The sequence below is a fragment of the Heloderma suspectum genome, chromosome 3 (genome assembly GCF_057233095.1).
Source record: "Heloderma suspectum isolate Gila_16-S chromosome 3, 16-S_ref, whole genome shotgun sequence".
In the NCBI taxonomy this organism is placed as follows: Eukaryota; Metazoa; Chordata; class Lepidosauria; order Squamata; family Helodermatidae; genus Heloderma; species Heloderma suspectum.
Genome location: NC_139460.1, coordinates 21117194 through 21141080, shown reverse-complemented (window position 1 = coordinate 21141080; position 23887 = coordinate 21117194). Strand labels below are relative to the sequence as shown.

The 23887-nt window shown below is 45.1% G+C and overlaps 2 protein-coding genes across 4 annotated transcripts in view; one reads left to right on the top strand and one right to left on the bottom strand.

Moving 5' to 3' along the window:
- The window catches only part of VSTM5 (V-set and transmembrane domain containing 5), a 28250-nt gene extending 26280 nt beyond the window's left edge, over positions 1-1970 (top strand). For both annotated transcript variants that reach the window (XM_084842605.1, XM_084842604.1), the window contains exon 4: positions 1606-1970. In XM_084842605.1, the coding sequence (XP_084698731.1) occupies positions 1606-1649 (44 nt within the window). In that variant the 3' untranslated portion in view covers positions 1650-1970. The remainder of the gene's footprint in view (positions 1-1605) is intronic.
- Positions 1971-2889: 919 nt separating this feature from the next.
- On the bottom strand, positions 2890-23732 carry MED17 (mediator complex subunit 17). Of its 2 annotated transcripts, none has more exons than XM_084842577.1 (12): positions 23439-23732; positions 18240-18406; positions 16339-16558; positions 15211-15347; positions 15044-15128; positions 12307-12459; positions 11423-11553; positions 8860-9044; positions 7074-7211; positions 6038-6155; positions 5238-5397; positions 2890-3754 (listed from the first exon to the last, which is right to left on the bottom strand). In XM_084842577.1, exons 1-12 carry the CDS (start codon positions 23686-23688, stop codon positions 3546-3548), a joined length of 1953 nt encoding a protein of 650 aa, XP_084698703.1. In that variant the 5' UTR covers positions 23689-23732; the 3' UTR covers positions 2890-3545. The 2 variants fall into 2 exon arrangements, with proteins under 2 accessions (XP_084698703.1, XP_084698704.1); XM_084842578.1 differs by having other exon boundaries at positions 23142-23470.
- Positions 23733-23887: the final 155 nt, after the last annotated feature.

Here is a 23887-nt window from a genome sequence, read left to right as displayed (position 1 = left end):
TCCCTTCCTCTCCACCTTGTTTGCAAATTGCACACCTGTTTGGCTTGAAAGGGGGTCTTTGTGTAGTTTCAGGCATACAAAGAAATAGACAAACACTGGAGGCTATTTACTTTATATAACAATCACAGTAGCAACCGAGAACACGGGCTGCGAAGAAAAGCACCGTTGTTCTGGAGGCGCTATGCAAATGAGATCTTTTGGCAGACTTCCCCAACCTGGTTCCCTCCTGGCCGGGGGATGCTGGAAGTTGTAGTCCAACACAACTGGAAACCAGCAGGTTTTGGGAAGGCTCCTGCAGAACAGGCTCAAGATGGCGCCCACAGTTTTCTCTCCCGATTGTGCTAAGGTTGAGGAGCATTCTATCTATTTTCTCGCCTCCGAACTGTAGACTTGAAGAGATAAACCACAGAGACAGGTTTACCCCCTCCGTGAGAGTTAGGCCCAAGAGCGGGATACCTTGAACAGAGATACCGCCCTCCTCCACTCCCACCAACACTAGTTATATGAGCTTACCTTCTTCAGCTACTCTACATTGAAAGCCTCCCATTTGCTCCTATCTCTAGGTCTTGATCCCCCCCCCCCAAAGCTGTATTCCTTGGCAAGCAGCCATGGCTCCGTGGAAGCGCACATGTTTTGCAGGTGGCCAGGTGTCCTATGTTACAGAGGGCGGTCCTCTATTTGAAGACCTGTCCGAGGACAGCCCTCCTGTTGATGGGCCACCGCGTCAAAGTCTGGCTTAAAGTCAAAGAACCCTAAGAAGGGAGAGCAGGGGCCTTGAAGTTGCCCATCATGAGTTCGCACCCAGACAGCAGACCAGACACACAGGTGGTCACCAGGTCACAGTCTTCCCCACTATGGTGGAAAGTCTTGTGTTTCTATTTAAATTATAGCTTTCAAAATTGCCTATGCATATAGATTAGCATATGCAAAATGGTGCCCTTTTTTTGTTTGGTGATGCATTTCCTCTTTTTTGGCTAGGAGCAAGTGGCCACCCTAGGTACAGTCCCTAGCATCTCTGGGAAGATCTGGGAAAGAAAGGCCCCTGGCTGAAACTCTGGGGAGCTGCCGCCAGTCAGTGTAAACTGATTTCTCATGTTCCGTGACTGAACTTTCCCCCACGACAACTGAAATGTCAGCGAGCCCACAAATACCACAGCAGATTGGCTATTAGGCGGTACAGAAATGAAACAAGTAAGGAAAAAGGTGGCAGGATTCTCAAGATAGGCAACCGTAAAATCAGGACTGTACGTATTTCACAATGCCGTTGAAGCACTGTACATACACACATGAAATCTGTGTTTTGGCACAGGATTATGAGTGGCTCAGCTTCCACTAAAAATGTTTGTAGCACTTTAGGTGGCATAGGTAGGGTTGAAAGTGTGATTTTAATCCTCAGAACAGAAACTGGGTTAATTATTGCATAGTTCTGAGTAAACACAGGCCTGTCTAGGAGAGTGTGCAACTCTAATTCCCTGTTTAATGATTCTCAGTGTTTTCCTAAAGGGGTCTGTGCTGTTGGCTCATGCCATAATTTTGTTTTGGAATGTTTCCTTTCCAGTTGATCTGTTCTTAAATCAGCAATGCTTTTTTTTTGTTAACTTCCAGCAAGCGCCACGGAAGAGACTGAGCTGCAAATGATGGGATGTTAGCCAAGAACTATTTTAAAAAGGCATGCGTCAATTTTCTACCTCAAGAGGAGACAAGGGTACAAGAGAGGAGGAGGATTGTGTACATTTTTTTGGTTGTATGATGTTCTCCATTGAGGAAAAGGTGATGCTCAACTGAAAAGGCAGCTGAGTCACAGAAGCCTTGAGAGATGCTGTCATTTCAGCATCACCATTTACAATGAACACGTTCCAAGAGGACAGAATGCTTCTGTTGTTTAACCTGCATGTTCTTAAGATGCCTAACTCTGCATTGATAATATCAAAGATGACGTGACTGAGGACTTAAGCAACAATCTTATGGCTGTTTAGTCAGAAAAAAGTTTTATAATGCCCAGCATTCTCCAGCCAGCCATGCTGGGAGTCGTAGGACTTTTTTTCTGTTTAAACATGCATAAGATTGCGCCCTTAATGTGCTAAATATGCACCCAAAGTAGCCTTAAATGCATATGGGTAGCAGATTAAATTGCTGCATTTAAAAAAGCTGGAACCGTTTCCTGCGTTACGTTTTAAAAATATATTAAAGTAGTGGGCAACTGGTGGTAGGTTATATTTCCTCCTGCCCTCATCAAAGAATTACTGATGGTTTATTTGAAGAAAGAACTGACTTCGGAATTATTTCCTGTTAGTTCATGCTCAGTCATTAACCTTCCAATGTTGGTCAGTGACAAAATGAACACTCCGTTTATTTTCCATATTTGTATTCCCCTTTTTCCTACAGCACCCAAGGTAGAATTGGTGGGACAATCACATTGTATCCTTACAACAACCCTGTGTGGCAGGTCAGTTTAAAAGTAGCATGTGATGAGCTCCATGGCTCAGTGGAGATTTTAATTTGCGTCTCTGGCCTCGAAGTCAAAAATTGTAGCCACTACTTGCATCTCTTCTGCATTTTATCCCCTAAGCTTATATATCTTTGGAATGATAATAGCATGAGGCAGTAGTCTATTAATTGTTAAAAAATCTGCCCTAGCGCAGTGGTGCTCAAAATGTCCTTAGCTGTGGCTGCTACTGAATGTTTCAGAAGTGAAACCAACAAACGAACTTTTAATAATGATCAACAGACTTCAAGAGGATGTATTGTTAGAACCATCTGATAGCATCAACATTCTCATTTTGGAGCTACAGCATCTCAAGCAGTCCAGGTCCATTCAAATATGTTAACTCTGAATTCAATGGCACTTGCTCCTAAACTATTTGTGGATAGGATTGCAGCCTTTGAGTGTGATCCAAAGAGCATGTAAGGGGGTTTCCTCTTTTTTTTTTTTTTACTGTCTTTCAGCTCCAGCGTATGCGTGTAAGCATTGTCCAAGTCTATTCAGCAGTGTTTCCATAGCCATCGCCACTATGGTGCTGTGGGGGTGCCTGAGCACCCCAAAATAATTATAGCTATGATGAAGAACTATTTTAAGGCCCAGGATCCTCCTGTCTGTCCCTGCTAGAGTTCTGGGTACCCCTTGCTAATCTGGGCAAGGAAGCATATAACCAAGCAATCTAAGCAATCTTTTGTGTTAAGACATGAATACAAACCTGATAGCCTTTGTACAAAAAAGCTCTTAATAAAGCACTCGTCAAGAACTTGGGGCTCAAATAATGCAAGTTATCTAAAAAATGGCACAGTTTAATTCAGTATTCAGAACCTAAGGAGAAATTGCATCCAGAACTAAAGACATTTGATATTATGAAGGGAAAGGGTCAAGTTCCTGAAGATTGTTTTACTAGTTATGTCACTTAGTGGGAACAATCCATGTAATCATCAGGAGTGGATAACAGAGTGCAGAAATACATCTCCAAACACTTTCCTAAGCTTGCCTGTAGCTGCTTGATGAGATTCCTTTGTGTTAGGCTTGTACCAAAACAGTCCTTGGTATCTTGCTTAACCTAGGAGCAGGGGGTCAAAGCAGCCATTAGGAGTTCCATTTTGTATACAAAGTTGCGCCCTTCCATTTTGTTCCACTGAACCTCTTTGAATGGACCGCGAAGGTAGTTCCATTTACTGTCTTGCAGCACATCGCTTTTGGGGAGATCTTTGCACTGGGATCGTAGGAACTGCACCATAATTTTGCTGCCGCTTTCGGGACCGTTGCGCACTGCAGGGGAACAAGCACAGCGACACATATGTCAATGTGAATGATTTGTCGCTGCTGCCTTCAATGGTATAGGAACAGCACATTTCCTGATTGAGTCAGCACAGCGTACTGCCACATTTTGACTGCCCAATGTAGATGGGTTGGAAGACTGCTTCCTTACTGAAATGTTTTCCTCTCAGTTTGCAGTCACATGCTCTCTCCCGGTTCATATTCACACCAGGAAAGCAACAGCAGCTAGGATCCAAAGAGCTACTGTAGAGCCACCCAAAGGCTTGCTTGTGCCCAGTGGGTCTTTGAACAGCAGACTCATATATCATTGTACCACAGCATTCCCCAACCTTGTGCCCTCCAAATGTGTTGGGACTACAGCTGGCTGAGACATGCTGGGATTTGTAGTCCAACACATCTGGAGGGCACCAGGTTGGGGAAGGCTGGTCTACCAGATTGCTTTTGAAATCACCCCGAGATTCAGAAGCAGCACAGCATGGGAGACTGCTCTTCAAGGAACAAGACCAAAGCCCCATTGGCCACATGTAAATCGTCGTGCAGTTCTTTGGACCCTGGCCAACAGAAATAAGGAAATACATTATAGACCTGGGTGTGGCGGTAAAGACTCGCCAGAAACGTGGCGTGTGTGTGGGATGTCTGGCCCACAGCCTACCCTTTCCACCTAGAAGTACCGCAGGGCTGTAGCTCAGTGGCAGAGCACAGGCTCTGCAGGCAGAAGGCCCCAGTTTCAATCCCTGGCCTCTCGAGGTAGGATTGGGAAAGACCTCCACTAGAACCCTAGAAAGCAGCTGCCTGTCAGTAGACAGGCTGAGCTAGATGGACCAAGGACTGGACTTGGTATAAGGTAGCTTCCTATGTTTTGCTTCCCTGGAACTTGGGACTCCTTGGTAGGTTGTTCCAGCAGCAATGAAGTTGAACTGAGAAGTCTCCTAGACTGCAACCCTGGGAGAGTTTCACTGAACGCAATGGGATTTATGACCAATGCATAAAATTGGACTGTTCATTACTCTGGGGCTGTGCAGGAGTGACTCATAATTCCTGTCCTCTTTGCTCCAGGCATTCTTTTCACATCACACTGACCCCTTTCACCCACCACCAATAACATCTTTGAACTGTAGCACTCCAAGGCTACAAAAGACAAAGGAAATTTTGGAAGCTGGAACTAAGTGATTGTAATGTACTCACTGAATCTTTGGCTGCAGGTCTCTAGACTTTTTCAAAAACCAATCGCTCTATAAAATGCTGAAGACAACTGCTAAGTCTGTTTTAGCAGTTTGCCTCCAGCACAGAATTTACATTTCTGGGTGTGCTATATGGCTCAGAAATTGACTACTACTTTTTTTTTTTTTTAAAGTACAGAGCTCAACAATGTGGTATTTACTATGCTGGCTCCTGAAACTGAAATCCCTTTTTATCCAGCTCACACATAGGAAGAGCTACAATTCTCAATGAGTTTCAACTTCTGACACAGTACCTGAAATAGAATAGTCCCCATTTGGTGATGCCACAGTTATGGCCGATGCATTGCCAATACTCTCAACGGGGCCCAGACCCACGTGATTACTGAAACTGAGTACGTGCCATCCCATAACTTTGGCCAATTGCTGAACTGCATGCACTTGATGCTGTGACATCTGAAATAATATGAAGGAAAGAAAAACAAAAAAAGACTGGTGCGTGTTCCAGTTCTGTTGGAATTTTTCCAAGCTTCTGCTAGATTCTCTGTGATTATTCTCCCCAAATGTAGTTAATCTATAACAATTCCCTCTACTCCCTATAGAATTTAGGTTATCTGAGTAATGGAGGAATCAGGTTGGTGGTGGGAACAATGATAGAATGGTTATTTCTCATAACTTACTGAAGTTAAGCTTACTGTGTGGCTCTTTCTAGCACTTCTGAGAAATCACCAAAGAGCAGCAGTCATCAGTGCCGAAGGTCTAGTACCCAACCATGTACCACAGGAGCCAGTCACATTAAGAGGTACCAAGTGATACTTCCTTTCAGCTGTTATGAACAACCAATCTGGCTAAACAAGCAGTTTACATACAACTAACTTTGGATTGAAAACAGGTTTCTGTTGTTACCTCCCCCAACCCTTTTTTATTGCTACTTGTCACTAGCGCAAGCTCTTGAAGCTGCAACTGTGAATTTCTAACTTCTGCTTCAAAAAGAAAAGTGCATGAAATACAAGGTTGCAACCTCAGGCATTCCATTAAAACATACACACACAACCCTACAACATATGTACAAGATGTGAAAGTTCTTGGGTTTTACCTGAGAGAGAAGAAAATCTTGTAGCTCTTGCTCTTGATGGGACAGTGTAATCACTCTTCCATCTCTGTGTACGACCCTGATCTGTTCAACGCCGATATTCAGTTGCAGCTGAATGGACCTTTGAAAGCAATAAGATATCAGTACAAGTGGAGTTTCACAGAGGCAGCGGGGTGGGGTGGGGTGGGGTGGGGTGGGGAGGAATAGTGGCAAAGTCAAACTCTGCTTGGCACAGCCATTTCTCACAGTTAAAAACCGTTCCTTTAACCACAGCGATCCTTAAAGCAGAGTGAAGTAAAGCATTAATTCAAATCCTGCATAGGGAAATAGCACAGCAAACACAAAGAGTTGGCACTGTTCCTTAGCATTTATATATGGAGAGATCCTATCCCACCCTTCTAGTGCCAATGTTCAGGTCAGCTTACAACCATTTAAAACCAGTCAGGTCAGCTTACAACCATTTAAAATCGATTTAAAATCACAATGCCATAAAGTACAACAAAGGCAAACCACAGGTAAAATGTAACCTTTACATAAAAACAACAGATTCGTAGCAGGCAAAAGCCTGATGGAATCGAACCGTCTTTACCAACCAGTGAGAGAGAGCCAGAGCAGGGACCATCCATGCCTCCTGAGGCAAGGAATTCTACTATATTGGTACAGTGACTGAGAGGGCCCTATCTCTTGTTGCCATCTGTGGGACACAGAGAACGGCCTCTCCTTCTGATCTTAGAGAGTGGGCAGGATGGTTTGGGAGGAGGCAGTCCCTCAGATAGAGCATCCTCCTTTTCCAAAATGGCATTTGAGCCTCTAAGGGCGCAATCCTATGCATGTTTAGACAGAGAAAAGACCTTGCTGGCTGGGGAATGCTGCGAGTTGTAGGCCTTTTCTCTGTCTAAACATGCATAGGATTGTGCCCTAAGTTACAGACACCAGAAGGCAACCATCCTAACTGGCAACTGGGAATTTACTGAGACATCCAACTATCTCCCCCACTAAAGGGACAAGGCACAAATGGTTCCACCCATTTCACACTCACTTGCATATCTGCTCATAACCTTGGGAGGTGATCAGGACTTTGACACTTGATTCATAGACGTCATTGATGTTTGACCAGTGGGCCTGAATTTGTGGGTCTTCAATACGGCTGGCGAGACTGTCAATAGTCCGAGCTGTTCTGGAACAATAAAAATAAAATCCCAGTTTTGATTATAATCTCTCTTTCTATATTGCTGAGGGGGTTAAAAAAAAGACCAATAGGTTCTGCCTGATCGAGTTATTTACATACATCATAAACGTAATCAGGTATGATAACATTTAAGACCAGCAGTACTGACAGATTATAAATGCCACTAAAGACTCGAATGCCTAATTGTAAATGAAACATATATTGCACATCAATATTTTATATGCATTCATAACGACAGTATTACACATATATTATTGATAATCTTCAACCATGTACCATACAAAACAGCAAGACAAGAAAAGCAGGGAAAAAAGAGTTGAAGCATCCCAAGGAAAGAGACAGAAGCAGCTATCAGTAAAAGGTACACACACTGCAAACCCCACCCCCTGGAGGAGTCCCCACTGTTATCTCCAATCACAGATCGGAGATAACAAAGAGGGACTCGCCCGCGTGCCGACTTCCCATTGGGCAGGCCTCTGCAACTGAGCCAGTGGTTAGAGGAGCACTCCTCCAGCTCCTGGTTCACCTGCCCCCCCATCCTCTCCCCAATGGGAGAAGGCATACGGCAGCTGAGAGGATCACTGTCCCAATGTATCCCCCAGTATTGCATACTGATGTCAGCAATATGGCCACATCACCCCACCCAATTCTGTTTGCCCACCCCTACCTTAGATCATTACTATTTTGCTATAAAGGCACAAACACATATTTTACTGGCTCTCCTGTTCTATTATTTCTTCCATGTTTATCCCACCCTTCTTCAAGGAGTTCAGGGTGGAGTACAACCATTTTATCCCTAGAGCAAACCTGTGAGGTAGGTTAGGTTCAGAGGTGGTTACTGACCCAAGGTCATCAAGCGAGTTTTGTGGCTGAGTGGAGATTTGTACCTGGGTCTCTCTGGTCTGCATCCAACACTCTAAACGCTATTTTTCTGAACAGGAATAAGGACCTCACCCCCCCCGACACCCACACTTTTATTTTAATGTGGCCTACTAGTTGTATTCTCGCCTTAATTAGGACCCATTCTCAACTGACTCCACTCCCTTTCAGTTCCTTCATGCCACATTGGGTAGAACCCATCAGCCTGGCTATCTACCAACAAGGCTCTCTGAGCAAAGCATCTGGTCGTGACCTACCATTCGGGAATCACAGTGTGTTTATCTATATAACACATATGCACAACACTCTTCACATGAAACAAACAGACCAAACAGTGTTGTCTGGTACAGAAAGGGGACATTTACAAGCTTATGTACGATATGTATAGGAAATAGGTATTAATTCTGCCAGGTATAAACATCTTCCCGTAGCAGGGAGGGAAACCACTGTGGGCCCTTTTCCCTGGCCTGAAGAGAGGAAGCTCCATCTCTGATTGGAGACAACTAGGGGATGCCCTTGTGCGCTGCTCACCCTCCCAAAGTAGCAGAGATAACAAGGGAATTCCCCTGCACTTGGCTGGGCTTCCAGGACTGGGTCCCCCTTGATGTCATCTAGCCTGCTGGCTTGGCCCAGGCCAGAATCCAGTCCCTGGACCAAAAGAGGTTGCTCACCCCTGCCCTACAGTAATCACCTGCTATACAAGTGCGGTGCCCAGAGTATTTAACTTTTAACTATCTCCAAAGGTGTGACTGCATACCTGCGTCTCAGAAAGATGTGTTTTGCCTGCTTTATAATCTTCTCCAGCAGCCCCTCATTGGGTTGCAAGGAATTGATTTCATTTTTATCAAACGCCTGCGGTCCTGCCAGTCTCATTCTCTTATGGCCAAAAGGTGCGCTAGCTGGGTGAGGCATCATAGTGGAGCTCAGGGTCTGCTTGTGAAACTGTAGGAAAGAGAGCTGTCAAAAGCAGCCAGGGGCACATGCCAATTCTATTCTCAAATCAGAAACGACAAGGACAATCACTCCAGAACTGTAACCTGAGGACAGTATCCAATGTTGTCAGGCCAAGGGAGAAAGCAGGGATTTATTGCTGAAATTTAGGAGCAAATCACTGCTTTTATCTTTGTCTAGCAAGGGGCAACGTTCATTTATACTAGTGCAATGTTGTTAGTGATAGCACTGTGACAGCATTGGATACTGCCCTGAGCAACAGTTAGACACAACATGATCAATTCATTTTTACTGCAATAAAATACAGAAGCAAAGCAGTAGTCCTCCAAGCTTATGGTTCACATACAGAAGTTCCCTTCTTCCAGAGCACGAGTGGGGAACCTCAGGTCCACGGGTCAAACGTGGCCCTCCTGGGTGCCCCAGATGGCTACACCCCCTTTCCCCGAATCACCAATCATTTCGTGGTGTCCTGGCTTTTATGCAGTTTCCCCATTCTAAAATAGTGAAATGCCTCCCCTACGACTTAGTTGCTGACAGTAAGAGCTTTAAACTCCCCTAAGACTTAGTTGCTGAAAGTAAGAGCTTTAAATATGCTGGGGTGTTTTTTATTTTTGGACCCTCCCCCTTTGCCTCTGGTCCTACCCACCTCTGGAATGCGGCCCCTGAGAGCTTCTCTGAAATTGAATTTAGCCCTTGGGTTGAGGGAGGTTCCCCACCCTGGCTCCAGAGGAAGGGAACTTCAGATGCAGTCCACTAGTCTGTGGCTTTGGATAGTAAATAAGCAAGCCTGCTCTTGTAGCTTCTAAGGCTCAAAAGCAACAGCAAAGACAGGGAACATGGACCGCAAAAGCTGGTGCTTAGGAGGAGTATCTGTTCTATTTGAACTATGTCAACCTAGAGGTTGCCTGCAATCAACTGACAGTCCCGAGCTGCAAAGGGAGTGGATCTGGGAAGAACAAGAAGCCAAAAAACACTGTCCCCCGGAGATTTGTTGACTTCATTCCATTAGCTCTCTTAGATCCTGGAACACGATTGAGAAACGTCTCCACAGGCTTCAGATATTCAAGAATGTTACTTGGGAGTTCTCCCCTTGTCATAGAAGCAAAGCGCCCCCTGCAGTTTCTGTTATACATAATACATTTGCTCCCCCCCCCCCCCTTACACTGTGGGGAGAAATTTTACAACCACACACCAAGGTCAAGGCGGATTAATGGAATAAAGACTATGGGGGACACTATTCTCTCAAGTTAAGAGGCTGAACCACAAGAAGCCCACTTGCATAGCTATAGCATGGAAAAGCTTCTCAGCAACCCATCAAAAGCTCTTATGCAACCACAATGCACCCTTAACTTCTGACAATCCAAAGCTTTGTTAGCACAAGCAGAAGCCACAACAGATGAAAGTGACGACTGGTTGTGCTCTGGTGCCACTATTTCCTTTTAAAGTGCAGAGGGCACCAATCCCAAGCAACCACTTCAGCATCACATTCTCTGCTTCAATTAACCTTGCAGGAAGATGGAAGTACCACTCAAATGATCCTGGGCTGTACAATGCTTGCTGGACTATGCCTATTGTTGTTTTGTCTAAGCGGCTAGTGTTTAATAGAAAGCAGCAGTGGGACTTATATACCATCACCCAAATGTCATACTCAGTTTGGTATCCATTATATAAAACAATGTTTGGTCTAGAGTAATATGATGCTTACCGAGCCTCCTTTAAGAAAATCATTCACAGCTTTCAGATTCCAGTGCGTGCCCTCTAATTATCCAGAGGGGAGGTTTGACAATACCCCACCTCATTTACGACTCTGCATCTGTGAGTCTGGCGAAGTTGAGGATACTGAACGCTATTTACTTCGCTGCCATTTGTATATTGCTTGCAAGCAACGATGTATATGTTACCATCCAGGTTGCAAAATTTGCCCTGGCTGCCAGAAAATTAAGAGCCAGACATCATCTCGTACCCTCTTATAAATCTAGGGAGAATTACTTTGCAGCTGTTACTTTGGAGGGGAAATGAGATGCAAACGTATCATTTTAACCATTGTTTGTGTAGTGTTTGTAAATTGGTTTTTATTGTATTTTATCCTGTGTGTTTTTTTATGTTGTGATGGCCTATGGCTTTGAACAATAAAGGTTCATTCAATAGAAAGCACTAGAACCTAATTTTTGAGAGATGAAGCACAGTACCCAGGATAAGCCACTGAAACAAACATAGCTTAGATACATAGCACTGTCCTTGGGGAGCGGGGGCAGGCGGGGAGAATCACAGAAGAAACATATTTATCAAAAATTGCACAGCTATTAACGCAAGTGTTATATTCCAAGGTTTTACTGAAATGACACTAAAAAGGCGAGGAAGTACATTACCTCTCTGACCAGCTGGTGCAAGTTATGTTCTAGAACATAAAGGTGATCCTCAGGACTTTGTTTCTCAGAAGCAGACCTTTGGGATTTCTTGTCATCTGAAGAGTGACACAAGGAAATAGACAGCTGCAAGCCTATAAAATGAAAAGGGGGAAGAGAGAAGACATGGCTGAGTTTTCCATGTAGTCTACAGCGACACACCACACACACTCTGTCATTTCATGCCATCTGTCCTATATACGCTTGTTGATTTCTTAAATTCAGATGGTAAACGTTAGCCCACAAAAAGCCACGAGTCTTGGCCTACATCTATGCAGGTAGTCCCTGAGCCACTACAGAAGACTGCTTTGGTTATCCTCTACATCGGGGTGTTGAATCTTAGGCTCACGGGCCAAATCCAGCCCACTTGCAGGCCAAATCAGGCCCTCCAAGGGTTCCCAGATGGCCACAGCTCCTTCCCCTGGCCCACCATTGTCTGGTGGTTACCTATTTTTGCACATTTTCCCCACCATTCTAAAAGACTGGAATACATCCCCTAAAGCTTAGTTACTGGCAGTAAGAGCTTCAAGCTCAAATATCCTGGTGGTTTTGGTATTTTGGCCGTACCCCTTTTGCCTTTGGCCCTGCCCACCACTGGAATGCAGACCCCAAGAGCTTCTCTGAAATTGAATTTGGCATTTGGGCTCAGAGAGATTCAACACCCCTGCTCTAAACAGATTAAATTGCGTATATGCTTACCAGAAAGCAGTGCCTGTGAAGAGTCATGAGACCTGAAATGCAGTGGGCTAAAATGACACATTGCCAGTGCATCTTTGAGGTCTTCCGTCTCCTCACTAAAGCAATCACTGTGCCAGATCCCCCATTTTAATTCTTCCTTGGTTTCTTACCTGGGAATGGCTGGGAAATTATTTGGTTCTTCACAACTATGTGAGGAATTTGAGATTTAATCTGCACAGCTTCCCGAGACAGTTGGGCAAAGATTTCTTTGCATAGCAGGACATTCTGTGCGGTCTCCAGCTTTGTTTGCCAATGCAAAGCTCCTGAATGGGAAAGAAAAAGAACACAACTGTAAAAAAAATCACTAGAAATTAGGGAAGAAACTGATCTATTTACAGGAATGTCCAAGACATTATGCAACCAAACTGAGTAGAAAGAGGGCTGATGAAATGTGCAAACAACTTTAATCTTCTGAACACACCTCAAGTTGTATACAGTTCTTAACAATGTCTATGCAGAGCTGGGTAGAGAGAAAAAGAAACACTTATTTTCAGGTGTAGATCTTTCCACTTCAAGTTAAGGGTATTCTGTATGCAAAGACTTCAGGGTTTTCAAGAGAGGCATTTTTTTTTTTTAAGAACTGTATCAATACTGAAGTAAGTGTGTTCATTTCTTGGTTGATAAAAACCTTCTTATGTGGTTGTTCAAAAAAAAAAACGTATCGCAACATTGTCTCACACTCTCTTCCTATTCTTCTGTGTGTCCCCTAACCCATTAAGAACGTAAGAAGAGCCATGTTGGAGCCTAGCACAGCTTCAGATTCACCAGTCTGCCTTAGGCTGCTCTGCCTTGGGGTTTCTCTCACTCACCGCTGTTGAATGGCTGAGCCCCTGTGTGAGTGGACATACGTGGCTGCTGGGAATGCCATGTATCAAGCTTTGGCCTGGAGACCCAGGTTTGGGGGTTCATTCTCAAGGCGGCAAGTTTAAATTTCAGAGCTGAATCTTGGGGCTAGGAGTTTTGCATCAGTATGATTTTTAAATACTACCTTTAAAAAATCCACTCACTACTCTGATAAAGAAAATACTGAAAGGGTGTGATCCTATTGTCCAGATGTCTAGACATATGAACATAAGAAGAGCCATGCTGGATCAGACCAAGGGTCCATCTAGTCCAGCATTCTGTTGACACAGTGGACAACCACCTGTTGGCCAGGAACCCACAAGCAGGACACAAGTGTATTGGCGCCCTCCCACCTATGTTCCCCAGCAAGTGATAAACATAGGAACAGATTTTTTTCTTCTTCAAAATGTCATTAATTTTCCCAAATACAAAGACAAATAAGCAAGCAAACAATAAGAAAAGAAAATTACATCAAGTCTAAGTCTACTTATTGACAGAGGGTAGTACATTTAACATATTTCCCCCCTTCACTCTATAAGTAAAAATATGGGTGGAATCCATTGGCTACTTTGAGATTTTCTTTACGGTTCTTCATAATAGCAAATTATATTTAGTCTCTTTTCCATAACCTGAGGAAAGGCTTTGATAGATGCTGCTGCATTTGTCCCCACTTGTATATGAAATAAAATCATGCCATGCTATATAAAAAATCAAATTATGTTAATTTTGCCTGCAGCTGATGTCAACTGATACATCAGGTGTTCTGCCCTGCTGGAGCAGAACCCACCCTATTCTCCTATGCACCCGTTGTTACACACTTAACCATGATTCAGCCTATCCTGAGTTCCATTCACCTGGGATCTGAAACCCACTTAAACCAGCATCTTAAACTAGCATCTTGTTTGAATAACAAGCCAGCTTCATTGTAATCCCAGATAACATCAAAGCTGACTAAATGCTTCACTGTGTTTAGGTAGGAGGCAGAGCAGTGTACATTCCTGAGGTTGGTACCCAATTTCTTAACTATGATTAAGAGGGAGCCCATATTATATATCCGCACAAGCCTCATCTGACCTGGCATAGATCTGCATAGAAGCCATCCCTAAGAAATAATTGCACAGAATCGCCATTCCCGAGACGATAGCGTAACACTGTTAAGGAGTGGGGAAACAGCAGGGCCCTTACAAACGGGAGCAATACGACAATGGAACCAATTACTTAGGGAGGTAGTGGGATCTCCCACACTGGAGGCATTCAAGATGAGGCTGGACAGCCATCTGTCAGGGATGCTCTGACTTGGATTCCTGCATTGAGCAGGGGGTTGGACTCGATGGCCTTGCAGGCTCCTTCCAACCCTACTATTCTATGATTCTATGAAACCTAACCCTCTGTGGACCCCAACCTTTTGGGTCAGTGGGCACATTTGGAATGTTGAGAGAGTGTTGTGGGTGCTCTCACAAAGTGGCTGCCATAAGGGAGGGGCCCTGTCCATTCATAAAATGGCGCTGTGGTGGACATGGCCAGTCACATAAAATTCATTTCCCAGGTGGCAAACTGGTGAGACTGAAAGAAAGGTAACTTGTCCAAGAACCTAAGTACAAGGCAGGGGTGGTGTTTGAGCTCCAAAACCACTCTCTTGAACCCAAATAGAGATGGTGCTGGAGGGCAGCCCTTAACTTTGTAGCATGCCACCCTCCCATTTTATTTTTTTAAATCTTAATAAAATCAAATAAAATTTAGGAGGGGCAGGAAGCTTGGTGGGTGTCAAGGGAATAGTTGGTTGGAGACCCCAGCATTAGAGTAATAACATTTAATGCATACATCCTCTCTGATATATCTCACAACAGGAATGGAAATGTAGAATTCCATTTAGAAGGAGGATTCAAGAATTCCCAATTTTTAATTCCCATGGCCCCCAAAACAGCTGGTGATTCAGAAAATTATCTAATTTTCATGATTACACAGTTTTGAGACTTAGCATTCAAAGACAGAACATAACTATACCTGGCTTTGCTTTCAGGAGAGGTCTTTTAAACAGATTTACTGTACCAAGATCCCCTATATCTGGTGCTTGTTTCTGAATAGATACCTACATTAAAAAAAAAAAGTCTGGGTTATTTTATATTCCATAAACACTTGTACAAAATACACAAAATCAAATAGTAAGAAACCTTGATATAGGCAGATCCCTCTAAATCGCTTGGGATTTGAACATCTAGAGGACAGTAATCTTCGGGAATCTTTTTATCCAGGTCGATGTCTGTGTTTTTTATGACCTCAAATGTACCATGATGAGGAAAGAGAGACCCTAAAAGGGAAATGGTGCAACTGATCAGTCTCTTGAAGACATCTAAACCAGGCAGCCTACATTGCACAAATGCAAAATATTTCAATTCTGTAAAGTTTCAAGCAGTGTATCAGTTACTATCTGCAACAGAGATCAGCTGTCAATGATAAATATTTGTAGAGACTTCTGTATTTTACTTGTGCCTTACAGTACTATTTTCACTAAAGCAGTTAGCCTACAGAAGCACAGGGTACAAAGTTGTTCTAACAATAATGATTAAATAAAATTTATATAACTTTCTATGTGTTCAAAGCACTTCACATACATTCTCACTATTCCTCATAACAACTCTGTAAAGCAGGTCTGTCCCTATTTTCCCCATACTGCAGATGGGGGCTGATGCTGAGAGATGGTGGCTTGCCCAACTGAGTTTGTGGTAGAGACGAGATCCGAATTGGGAGCTTCCTGATTCACACCACTGTCTCTTTGCTGCAGTAGCTCAAAGCTAACAAACTGGCTGCAAAGTTTAGGCAAGTGTGAGGAGTAGTTAGCATAATCCAGGGGTTAGCAACTGGTGCCAGCTCCCTAGCCTGTTACCATTTATCTTTTTTCTTCCTCTCCTTGGTTGTCAGATCAGTTCAGAAGGAGAGACAAAGACCTAGGAGCACAATCCTATGCATGTTTAGACAGAAAAAAGTCCTACAACTCCCAGCATTCCCCACCCAGCTATGCTAGCTGGGGAATGCTGGCAGAAGTGGGGCATGTTTCTGTCTAAACATGCATAGGATTGTGTCCTAAGTGTGTGAGGAAGAGCAAGTATGCAAAGGCCTATTATCAGATTCAGGAAACTTTTATACTAGGGACGGGAAACTTGTAGGCCCTGGAGGTGTTGTTGGACTGCAATTTCCATCAGCCCTAGCCAGCTTTAGCTAATGGCGAGGGATGATAGGAGTTGCAGTCCAACAACATCTGGAGGACCATACACTCCCATCCCTATCTTTGGCTACTATACCTGCACTCTTGTAGCTCAAGTCCCCAAGGATTTTGTCTCCCACTTTCCTCAGCTTCCAGTGCTGTCTCAGTCTTAGTAATTCAGAGTTGAAGTCTCTCTGTCGCTTATTTTCCTGGCTTTCTGCGACTGATTTAGATAACCTTTCTGCTCCTTTCAGAAGAATTTGGGCTGCTCCAGCTAACGACTTCTTCTTGGAGATCAACTGTAACACCTGCGGATTCTAGAAATGAAGAAACAACTCAGAACGGCTATGTCTTTAAATCTTGCCTGTCTACACCTCGGGTGGGCAATTTGTGGCCCTCCAGATGTTTTGGCCTTCAATTCTTATCAGCCCTAGGCAGCATAGCCAATGGTGAGGGATGGGAGTTGTAGGTCAAAACATCTGAGAACCACAAATTGCCAACCTCTGCTCTATACAGTTTAAAAAACCTTATGTCTGCATTGGTAGTAACTGAAAGATTTCCTGAACATGATCAGCCAACAATTCATGCTTCAAATTAAGAGCAGGGGTTGACAATTTCCACGTCCTTCTGTAAAGGAGGATGATTCATTTTTGCCATGAATTCCCCTGTTTAAGAGACAATCCAGCCTTCCCCTGAACATGAACAATGGTGGAGACAACACTTCCAGAAGCTGAAAAATATGCACAATTTGCAGGAGGGGGCAAGTGGGATAGGATAGCATAGGTTTCATGCACAGCATTGTGGGCAGAAGTTGCATTTGAAAGCATTCAAATGGGAGCAAGACACTTTAGTCCCTGTTCTCAAAACTGGGCTCCATTACAGAATTGCTGCTAAACAAGATGGCAGGCTGTACGTTGCTTGGCATGGGTCTAGAGGCCTGGAATTTTGGAAGTCAGGTGAAACATTCCATCTGTTTTCCACAATAGCCCAACTGACATGACTGTTAGACTGGAGTAAGGGAGTCGTAGGCTGTGGCCACAGGCCACAATCCGGATGTGTATGCCCAATACAAACAGGTGTACTGGGTTGTTTGAGTAGATCAGTCAAAGAATGAATCTAATTATCTACTGATGCTTATTCCAGTGTTATCCTATTAATATCAACCCAGCTGCTTGCAGAAAATAGAGCGGAGGCTGCAGGTTACAAGGCAAGACAATGGTCCAGTATAGACATAATGGAGAAGCCAGCCTTTCTGTGAATGAGCCATATGAGGGTGCATACAGCCCATTCTCCCTCTTGGCTCCTGCTGCTCATGCAAATGGCTAAACAAACCAGAAGTGGCTTGTTCAGCGTGTCACCTGGACCAGGGATTGTTGGTTTGTTGTTCATTTTACAAGCCAGGTTTACAAATCCTTGCTCATAAAGGGAACAACAAGCCAGGATCCCTGGTTTGGACAACACACTAAACAAACCACTTCTGGTTTGATTAGCTACTGCTGCAAACGCACGGCTGGGGAATTTGTGGCCCTCCGGATACTGTTGTACTCCAACTTCCATTAATCCCAGCCAGCAGGGACAAGGATTATGGGAGTTGTAATCCAACATCTGGAGGGTCACAGTTTCCCTGCCCTTGTGCTAGAATGAGCAAACAGGCTATATGCACCAGAATACAGCTTGTTCACAATAAGCCAGGATTCTCCAGAATCTCACTGCTGTCTGTGAACACAGCCAATGCCCAGCCATGATTAGCACACACAATGGTTTGTTGCCATAACTCTAGTTAAATATCCCAGTTCAACTACCTTCTTCTTTTGCACCTATAACATTTTCAAATGAGGCACTGGAGATTAAAAGGCACTCTTAGGAACACGCTCTCTGTTAACAAAACTTTCAAAATGAAACAATTCATACCGTAATCTAACCAAAATGGAACAGTTAATATATCCCAATAATTGTAACAGTTGTTTGAACAGAACAAGAAAAAACAGTGTACTGTACCTGCTTTTGGGAAAGTGGCTCTTGCACAACTGGATCCAGAGTCATGAATTTCTTATCTTTGACAATGCTGAGAACATCATAGAGCACACACATCTCAGTCAAGGCGCTTCTTAGGTTATTCCTCACCGAATCCCAAGGCCAGAGAGAAGGCTGAAACTTTACCAAACCTAGAGAACACAAAGGAGAAATACAAGGTATTAGATCCAGATTTAGTCATATTTAGAGCAGAGCCACTGACATCAATGGGACTCAAGGTAGTCATGGGCTGTATTCCAGCCTCAGGTTCCCCATCACTAACCTAATACTAAACTAGAAGGACCAATGGTCTGGCTTGGTATAAGGCAGTTTCCTATGTTCCACCAACAACGTCAGGCAAGCCACCACATATGGCCAACTGTACCACTGGGTACAGTGAGGTGGCAGACTTGGGGGAACTATTAAAGAGAAGCAACTTGCTATAGTTTCTATGTTACCAGATCAGAGAGGGAGGGAAGATGAGGTTGCCAGATTGCAGCACTGGGATATTGAAGAGCATATGAATGTTTGAGCTCAGTAGTAGCAGCATATGCTTTGCATGCACAAAGTTAAATCGCCAGCATCTCCAGATAGGGCTGGGAAAGACCCTGGTATGATGTCCTGGAGAGCCACTGCCAGTCAATGTAGGCCAGCCTTCCCCAACCTGGTGCCTTCCAGATGTTTTGGACTTCCACTCCCCTCAGCCCGAGCCAGCATAACTAATGGGCAAGGACACTGGGAGTTGTAGTCCAAAACATCTGGAGAGCACCAGGTTGGGGGAAGCTGGTGTAGCTGATACGGCAGAGATGGGAAGCGTGTGACTCCATATATTGCTGGACTGCAACTCCCATCATCTCTCACCATTGGCTATGATGGCTAGGGCTGATGGGAGTTGCAGTCCAACATCATCTGGAAGCCCACAAGCTCCCCACCACTGCAATAAGACAAGTAGTCTGACTCAATTTATGTAGGTTCCCATGTTCCTACATTAAAAATTCCCCTACTGCTCACCTCAAATTCAGACACTAGTAGTACAGTCCACCCTAGCTCCCCCTCCCCCAAATTCAAGTACTAGTAGTATAGTCCACTGTAACTCTCCCCCCAATTCAAGTACTAGTAGTGCAATTCAAGTAGTTTCTTTTGCCTGAGAACAACATGGCCTACACCTGCAACAAGTGCAAGTTGATCACGCTGCTGGAAGAAAAAGTAAGTGGACTGGAGCAGCGACTGTTGACCCTCTGGGGAATAAGAGAACACAAAGAGTTCTTGGACAGAATGGGGAAACTACAGCAGCAAAGGGAAGACCAGAAGCTTGAAGAGCAACAGCAGGTTGAGGCAGAAGTGGGAAATGCTGAGGTGAAGAAAAATGGAGTAGAGGATACTCCTTGGAAAAGGGTGACAGTTAGGAGAAGAAGAACTAGATGGCACTCTGCACCAGTGGAAGCAGTGGAGCTGTGGAACTGATTCCAGGTACTTGCGGATGAGACTGGAGGACAGCCTGCAGAGGAAGAATCACAGGGGAACCTACATGAGAGTGAGCAAGAGGCTGAAGGTCAGTCAAACAGAGGCGATGAAACCCAGGCCTACAACAAGAAGAAGAGAAGAGTGGTAGTAGTGGGAGTCTCCTTACTGCATGGGATCGAGACCCAAGGATGTCGCGAAGACCCATGGACTCGCCAGGTATGTTGTCTCCCAGGAGGACGGATTAGAGACGTGACTGAAAGGTTGCCTGCACTCATAAAGCCCACTGACAGGTATCCCTTTCTTCTCATCCATGTGGGAACAAATGATACCACCAAGCAGAGCTATGAAGAAATCACGTCAGACTTTGAAGCTGTGGGAAGGAAACTCAAGAACTTTGGGGCCCAGATAGTTTTCTCATCCATCCTTCCAGTAGTTAGAAGAGGGATAGAAAGGGAACGAAAAATACTCCGGGTGAATGACTGCCTACGAAGGTGGTGCCGACGAGAGAGATTTGGATTCTGGGACCACCGGCTATACTTCCTGGAAGATGGGCTGTTGGCAAGGGACGGGTTGCACCTCACAAAGGATGGGAAGAATGTGTTTGGCCACAGCATGAAGAACTTCATCAGGAGGGCTTTAAACTGAATCCTACAGGGAAGGGAGATGTAATGCTGGGGGTAACAATGGACGTAGCTCTGATAGCGCCCAATAATAGACTTCAGACACATGTAGGAAGAAAGCCAGACGATGAAGCACATGGTCTTCGATGTCTATATACTAATGCCCAGAGTATGGGAAACAAACAGAACGAACTTGAACTCTTAATACAGGAGGGAAATTATGACTTGATAGGTATAACTGAGACTTGGTGGGATGACTCTCATGACTGGAATACAGCAATGGAAGGATAGAACTTGTTCAAAAAGAACAGGAGGAACAGAAAGGGAGGTGGGGTTGCACTGTATGTGAAAAATACATATCTCTGCACAGAAATACCGGAGGATGAGCTTGGTAGCCCCATCGAGAGCATCTGGATCAAAATAAATGGAGCAAAGAATAAAAGGAACCTGGTGGTCGGAGTCTACTACCGGCCACCCAATCAAGGAGAAAACGAGGATGAAACTTTTGAAAAGCAAATAGCCAATGTTTTAAGGAAGCATGATGTAGTAGTAATGGGGGACTTCAATTTCCCCAATGTTTGTTGGGAGACAAATTCTGCAAAACATGGCCCCTCCAGGAAATTCCTGACTTGTGTAGCAGATAACTTCCTCCTACAGAAAGGAGAGGAAGAAACTAGAGGATCGGCTATCCTTGACTTGATCCTAACCAACAGAGATGACTTAGTGGATAAAGTAGCAGTTAACAGGAACTCTGGGGGAAAGCGACCATGTTGTACTTGAGTTCTTGGTTCTAAGGGAAGCAAAAGCCGAGTGTAGTCAAACGCGTACCCTGGATTTTAGGAAAGCTGATTTTAATAAACTCAGAACAATGATCAGTAAGGGCCCATGGCAAGCGACGCTAACGAGAAAAGGAGTCCAAGATGGGTGGGAGCTTTTAAAAAAGGAAATTCTCAAGGCACAATCACAAACAATTCCAACAAGAAGAAAAGGTGGAAGACAACAGAAGAAGCCTATGTGGCTTCACAAAAAGCTTAGGGATGACCTGAAAACAAAAAAGGACACATATAGGAAGTGGAAAGAAGGCCAAGTAACAAAGGAAGAGTACAGGCAGGTAGCAAAGAATTGCAGGGATGGAGTCAGGAAGGCTAAAGCTGAGAACGAGCTGAGGTTAGCGAGGGATGCTAAAAACAACAAAAAGGCTTTCTTCAGCTACATGCATAGTAAAAGGCAGAGGAAAGAAATGGTGGTTCAGCTATTAAATAAGGATGGCAAAATGATAACAGATGACCAAGAAAAGGCAGAGGTGCTCAATTCCTACTTTGGCTCAGTCTTCTCCCAAAAGAGGGTCTATGACCCCCCTGGCAAAGGCGAAGTACAGGCTGAAGGGGCAGGATTGCAGCTTGAGATCGATAGGCATATGGTCAAGGAACACCTCATTACTTTGAATGAGTTCAAATCTCCAGGGCCAGATGAACTGCATCCTAGAGTCATAAAGGAACTGGCAGAAGAACTCTCAGAACCGCTGTCTATTCTCTTTGAGAAATCATGGAGGACGGGGGAAGTGCCAGATGACTGGCGGAGGGCTAATGTTGTCCCTGTCTTCAAAAAGGGTAAAAAGGAGGAACCTGGGAACTACAGACCAGTCAGTCTGACATCAATCCCTGGGAAAATTCTGGAGCAGATCATAAAGCAATCCATCTGTAAGCACCTTGAAAACAATGCCGTGATTACTCGAAGCTGACATGGATTTGTCAAAGTCCTGCCAGATGAATCTGATCTCATTTTTTGATCAAGTAACCTCCCTTGTGGACCGTGGGAATGCTGTAGACATAATATACCTTGACTTCAGCAAAGCTTTCGACAAAGTGCCCCATGATACCCTGATGAGCAAACTAGCTCAAAGTGGGCTAGATGAAACAACGATCCGGTGGATCCACAGTTGGCTACAGAATCGGACTCAAAGAGTGCTTATCAATGGGATCTTCTCAAACTGAGGAGAGGTAACGAGTGGGGTACCGCAGGGCTCAGTCCTGGGCCCAGTGCTCTTCAACATTTTTATGAATGACTTGGAGGAGAAGGTGCAGGGAATGCTGATCAAATTTGCAGATGACACAAATTTGGGAGGGATAGCTAATACTTTGGAAGACAGAAACAAAATTCAAAGTGATCTGGAGCGCTGGGAAGAAAACAGAATGACTTTTAATAGGGATAAATGCCAAGTTCTGCACCTAGGAAAAAGAAACCAAATGCACAGTTACAAGATGGGGGATACGTGACTCAACTACACTACAAGCGAGAAGGATCTTGGAATTGTTGTTGATCACAAGCTGAATATGAGCCAGCAATGTGATGTGGCTGCAAAAAAGGCAAATGCTCTTTTAATAGAAGCATAGCTTCCAAATCCCGGGAAGTACTAGTTCCCCTCTACTCAGCACTGGTTAGGCCTCATCTGGAGTACTGTGGCCAGTTCTGGGCACCAGACTTTAGAAAGGATGCAGACAAACTGGAGAGGGTTCAGATGAGGGCAATAGAGATGATCAGGGGACTGGAAACAAAGCCCTATGAGGAGAGACGGAAAGAACTGGGCATGTTCAGCCTTGAGAAGAGAAGCCTGAGGGGAGATAGGATAGCGCTCTTCAAGTACTTGAAAGGTTGTCACAGAGAGGAAGGCCAGATCTCTTCTTGATCATCCCAGAATGCAGGACACGGAATAATGGGCTCAAGTTACAGGAATCCAGATTCCGGCTGAACATCAGGAAAAATGTCCTGACTGTAAGGGCAATACGGCAATGGAACCAATTACCTGGGGAGGCGGTGGGCTCTCCCACACTGGAGGCCTTCAAGACGAGGCTGGACAGCCATCTGTCGGGGATGCTCTGGCTTGGACTCCTGCACTGAGCAGGCGGTTGGACTTCGGCCTTGTAGGCCCCTTCCAACCCTGCTATCCTATGACTCTATGCAGTCCGCTCTAACTCCCCCTCCCCCCAATTCAAGCACCGCCGGCGCAGTCCGCTCAGTCCGCTCTAGCTTCGGCCCCGCGCCCGCCCAACCCCTGCGGAGACCCGGGCGGCCGGGCAGCGCCCCTCCCCGCTCGCCTCACCCTCCTCCTCCTCCTCGTCGCCGCCGTCTCCCGCTCCGGGCCAGTCTCGGCCGGCGCCGGCCTGGCTGGGCTCGTCCTCCTCGGAGCCGGAGCTGCCCTGGCTGAAGTCGATGCGCTGCGCCAGGCGGGCCAAGTTCTGCGACATGGAGAGCGGCTGCAGGTAGGTCTCGCTCCCGTCCAGGCCCACCTCCTGCACATGCTTCTCGCAGGCGGACTCGATGCTGATCCGCACCGCCGGGACCCCCGACATCTTCGCCTCAGGGCTCCCTCCTCAGCCGCGGCTTGTTTTTCTCTGGCAGGCCGTGCCGAGCATGCGCGGTCGAACTACGGTGCCCGAATAGGGACAAGCTAGAAGAGCGACGGCAATGGGGGGGGAGCTCTGCCGCCTCCTAGCGGCGGCCAGAGGTGTTGTGGTGCCTTCGGGTCTTTCCGGAAGAGCTTCGGGATTC

Bases quoted from the DNA above. Each gene is read 5' to 3' on its own strand.
- MED17 (XM_084842577.1), bottom strand. From the start codon at position 23,688: ATGTCGGGGGTCCCGGCGGTGCGGATCAGCATCGAGTCCGCCTGCGAG. The intron at 9,045-11,422 runs GTAATGTACTTC...TCTTTCCTACAG, and splicing joins TGCACCAGCTGGTCAGAGAG to TTTCACAAGCAGACCCTGAG. The intron at 3,755-5,237 runs GTACTGTGTCAG...GTTCCCCTGCAG, and splicing joins TGGGGACTATTCTATTTCAG to TGCGCAACGGTCCCGAAAGC.